Source organism: Nymphalis io, chromosome 17 (assembly GCF_905147045.1).
Source record: "Nymphalis io chromosome 17, ilAglIoxx1.1, whole genome shotgun sequence".
Lineage (NCBI taxonomy): Eukaryota > Metazoa > Arthropoda > Insecta > Lepidoptera > Nymphalidae > Nymphalis > Nymphalis io.
This window is the reverse complement of record NC_065904.1, coordinates 3,832,877-3,836,530: the sequence shown is the minus strand read 5'-3', so window position 1 is coordinate 3,836,530 and position 3,654 is coordinate 3,832,877. Positions and strand designations below refer to the sequence as shown.

The 3,654-nt window shown below is 35.0% G+C and overlaps 1 protein-coding gene across 1 annotated transcript; it reads left to right on the top strand.

The window, feature by feature from the left end:
* Positions 1-1,252: 1,252 nt before the first annotated feature.
* LOC126774719 (keratin, type II cytoskeletal I-like) lies at positions 1,253-2,667 on the top strand. The gene is made up of 3 exons (XM_050496255.1): positions 1,253-1,267; positions 1,353-1,395; positions 1,757-2,667. The coding sequence occupies exons 1-3, from the start codon at positions 1,253-1,255 to the stop codon at positions 2,665-2,667; spliced, it is 969 nt and encodes a 322-aa protein (XP_050352212.1).
* The last annotated feature ends 987 nt before the right edge of the window (positions 2,668-3,654 follow it).

The window sequence follows — 3,654 nt, the reverse complement described above, 5'->3', positions numbered from 1 at the left end:
GATGTTACATCCACTTTCCTTTTAAAAAATAAATCAATATTATAATAGCTATAAAATATCATAATATTACAACAAAGACAAGATAATTGAAATGGGACTTTTACACTTGATGGAGATTAATCCATTGCTTTTTTTACATTACATAAATAAATTTATGCCATCTTAGCGTAAGCGAAATTCACCGTTATATTATAAAAATACAAACGTGTATTACTTTTTAATATACTCGTTAAATGTAATGTACTGGAGACATTAAAGATCACTATATATAATATAAAAAGGAAACTCATAAAGCCACCTTAAAGTCGCGGAGAGTGAAATGAGTGTAAAAAAGTAAATTAGGAATTTTGTAAAATAGAGACAGTTTTTTTAAATTTGATAAGCATCCGAACGGTTGCAAAATTGATATACCTAAACAAAAATAGTTTTATAAAAAATGCTAAATTAAAAACGTTCTGTGTAAAAGCAATTGATGCGATTCATATTTTTAAAAAACCATGAAAAAGGCCGTTATTTTTTAAAATTAAAGCATACAGAGATAAGTGCAGATGAAAAGTGCTCCTGAAAAGAGCTTAGAACAAAATATTGATTGAGATGATTGAGTCTTGTAAGTAATTAAATACATTTATTGTTATTAGTAAAATTATATTTGAAATATTCGAAAAAATAGGTAAAAAACTTTTGCCTCGTCTTTTAATTAATACTCGAGTCATTAATATTATTTAAACGTTTATATATACTATCGAGAAGTAATATTTAAAGTTATTTGTTAGAGATTATAACAGCCTATTTGAATTGAATTACATTTATTATAGAAGAATTTATTGGTTCATAAATTACCTAATACTAACATATCCTATCTTCGTAATTCACCTTCGATTGTTAGAGGAAATTATTTCAAGGGATACACACGATTTCTGTTCATGCAGTACTTACAGATAGTAAATTAATATTTAATTTATTTGAATAAGATATTAAGCCTTGTGATAAGAGCATAAGCGTCATTTTCAAGTAAATGATATAATAATTTAACTAACTTGTGTGGTCAGCGTAGCATTGCAGTACAGGTTATTCGATTGGTTTTACATTGGCAGGTAATGATATTCAAATGAAGCGGCACAGTGGGACTGTTTAGCATTGTTAATTCGATGTTTGTAATTTTTGGTGTAGTATAAAAGTGCACACAAATTGAAGAAGTCATTACTTACTTCCCAATCGTTTTGATTCAGTGGTGTGTAGTAGTAATATAACAATGTCTCACCTTACGGTAAGTTATTGTATTGGAAAAAATAATCTTCAGTAAGTTTACTCAGCGGTAGAATTATTGTATTATTCAAATTTTACATTTTCAGATCGTCTTTGTCGTCGCTGCTGTGTGTGGAGTATTCGGAGAAGGTTTGATTGAATTATTTCTTAGCTTATTCTTGATACCGTAGAAATTCAACGTTAAATTTATTGAATTAAAGCGTTCAGGGTTAAGTATCCCTTTGTTATTTTAGTATTTTGTTTTAACTTACAGTTTTTTTTTAATTTTTTTTGTCAATAATAATATAATTCAATATTTTTTAATATTTCTTGAGATATGAGAGTAAATATTTTGGATCGCTGCTTTACTCTAAAGTGCCTAGTAGTCTAAGTAGAAAATTGGTAAAAAATAAAATGCGTTATTTAAAAAAATATAAGTTTTCTCAATCACTTTAGATGTTTTCTCGAAATACGAATGAAATGTGCCTATTTATGATTGATCATTTTACAGGTGTGGCAAAGGACAGTCCCGCTGACTCCCATGCCGCCCAGAGTGGAATTGTATCCTATGCTTCCTCTGGTTACGGCGGTGGATATGGACTCGGTTTGTCTGCTGCTGGAATCAACTCAGGGGCTGGTCTTATCGGCCATGGATCTGGAGTAATCATCGGTGGACCGGGTATTATTAGTGGAGGTGGCAACCTTAACAATGCTGCCGCTGTTGGTGCTGCTCAACTAAGCGCTATTCAGAACGCTCAGGCTGTCCAAGCTACACAGATTGCCAATGCGGCCGCGGCCGCCATTCAAGGTGCACGTGTGACTGAAGCTGCTGCTAGAGCCGGTCAAGCTAATGCTATTCAAAGGGCCCAGGCACTAGATGCTGCTCGAATTGCCAACGTACAAAGAGCTCAAGCCGCTGCATTTGAAAATGCTCGCGCTTCTGAAGCGGCAAGACGAGCTGCTGCAGCATCAGCTGCTGAGATCGGCCGTGCCGTTGAAGCTGAACGCATTGCCAATGCCGCTCGCGTACAAGCTGCTGCTATTTCAAATACACGTGCCGTAGAAGCCGCACGTATTGCTAACGCTGCAAGAGCTCAAGCTGCAGCTGTCGCCACTAGCGCTGCTCAGGCTCAGGCCGTTGCCGATGCAGTAGCACGAAATGCTCAAGATAGTGGTTTATTGCTCGGCGGTGGAGCCGGACTTGGTGGAGTAGTTGGTATCGCACCAATTGCCGCTGGTTACGGTCTGGGTGGCGGACACGGTCTGGGAGGCGGACACGGTCTGGGAGGCGGATACGGTCTGGGTGGCGGATACGGTCTCGGAGGCGGGTACGGTCTCGGCGGTGGATACGGTATTGGCGGTGGATACGGTATTGGCGGTGGATACGGTCATGGCAGTGGATACGGTCATGGTAAAGCGTAAACAAATAACTTCTGTAATAGTGCTTACACCAAATAATGTATTAATGTACCAAATGATATAGATAGAAAAAATATATTTCTTCATCCATTTCGTCACATTTCAAGGAAATGGTTAGCGGCATATTGTTTATATAGTTAAGGACTCGTCGTGTAAATATAATATTAAAATACATACCATTGCATCAAATATATGTTTTTATTGATCTCCCTACAAATATAACATTTTAGTTTTTACATACTGTAAATCTAAATTAAACTCGCTACATTGTGAATATATATGCTTACATTATCTTTGGTAGTGTTTGTACCTTGTTATATATATTTAGTATCATTTTTAATCTAACGAGTTGTATAAGTTTCACTTTTTTATAGAACAAAATATGCAATAATTTCGATTTTTTGAATAAAAAAATTGTTGTATATATTTTTTGGCATCGAACTTATTGTTCAAATCGTATTTATAAAGTGAACTAATCAGGACGTTGTAATTGATGTTCCTGTCGATAAATAATAATCGATGTCTTCGGAAATGTAGAATGAGCAAATACTTGCTGGTTTTCTAATTAATTCAAAATCAATTCAAGGCTTTTATACATATTGATAAAAATATTTTCTATTTTATTTTTACTTACTTTCAATGGTGTCTCCACATACGCTCGTGACCGTACAAGGGATCAACGTGGATAAATTAAGTAACAAACAACAAAGCTCTCTTTCAGTCAACTTCTTGAACACCACGATGTCTCAGTTGTTGAAGGCCGTTTTGATGTTAAGATCTGTATCGGCCTTCCGGATGCAATATTTTCTATTATATTTCTTATTGGCTCTTTTTCTCTTTTTACCACCAATGAAATTATTATGTCCTTCAACGCTTGTGGTACAAACTTGTCTATTATTTTTGTGCCAATGATGGCACAGTACAAAGTATTAAGTCTAAAAATTTCCGTACGCACGCAAATATTTTCCATCAATGCTAATTAGCAGTTAA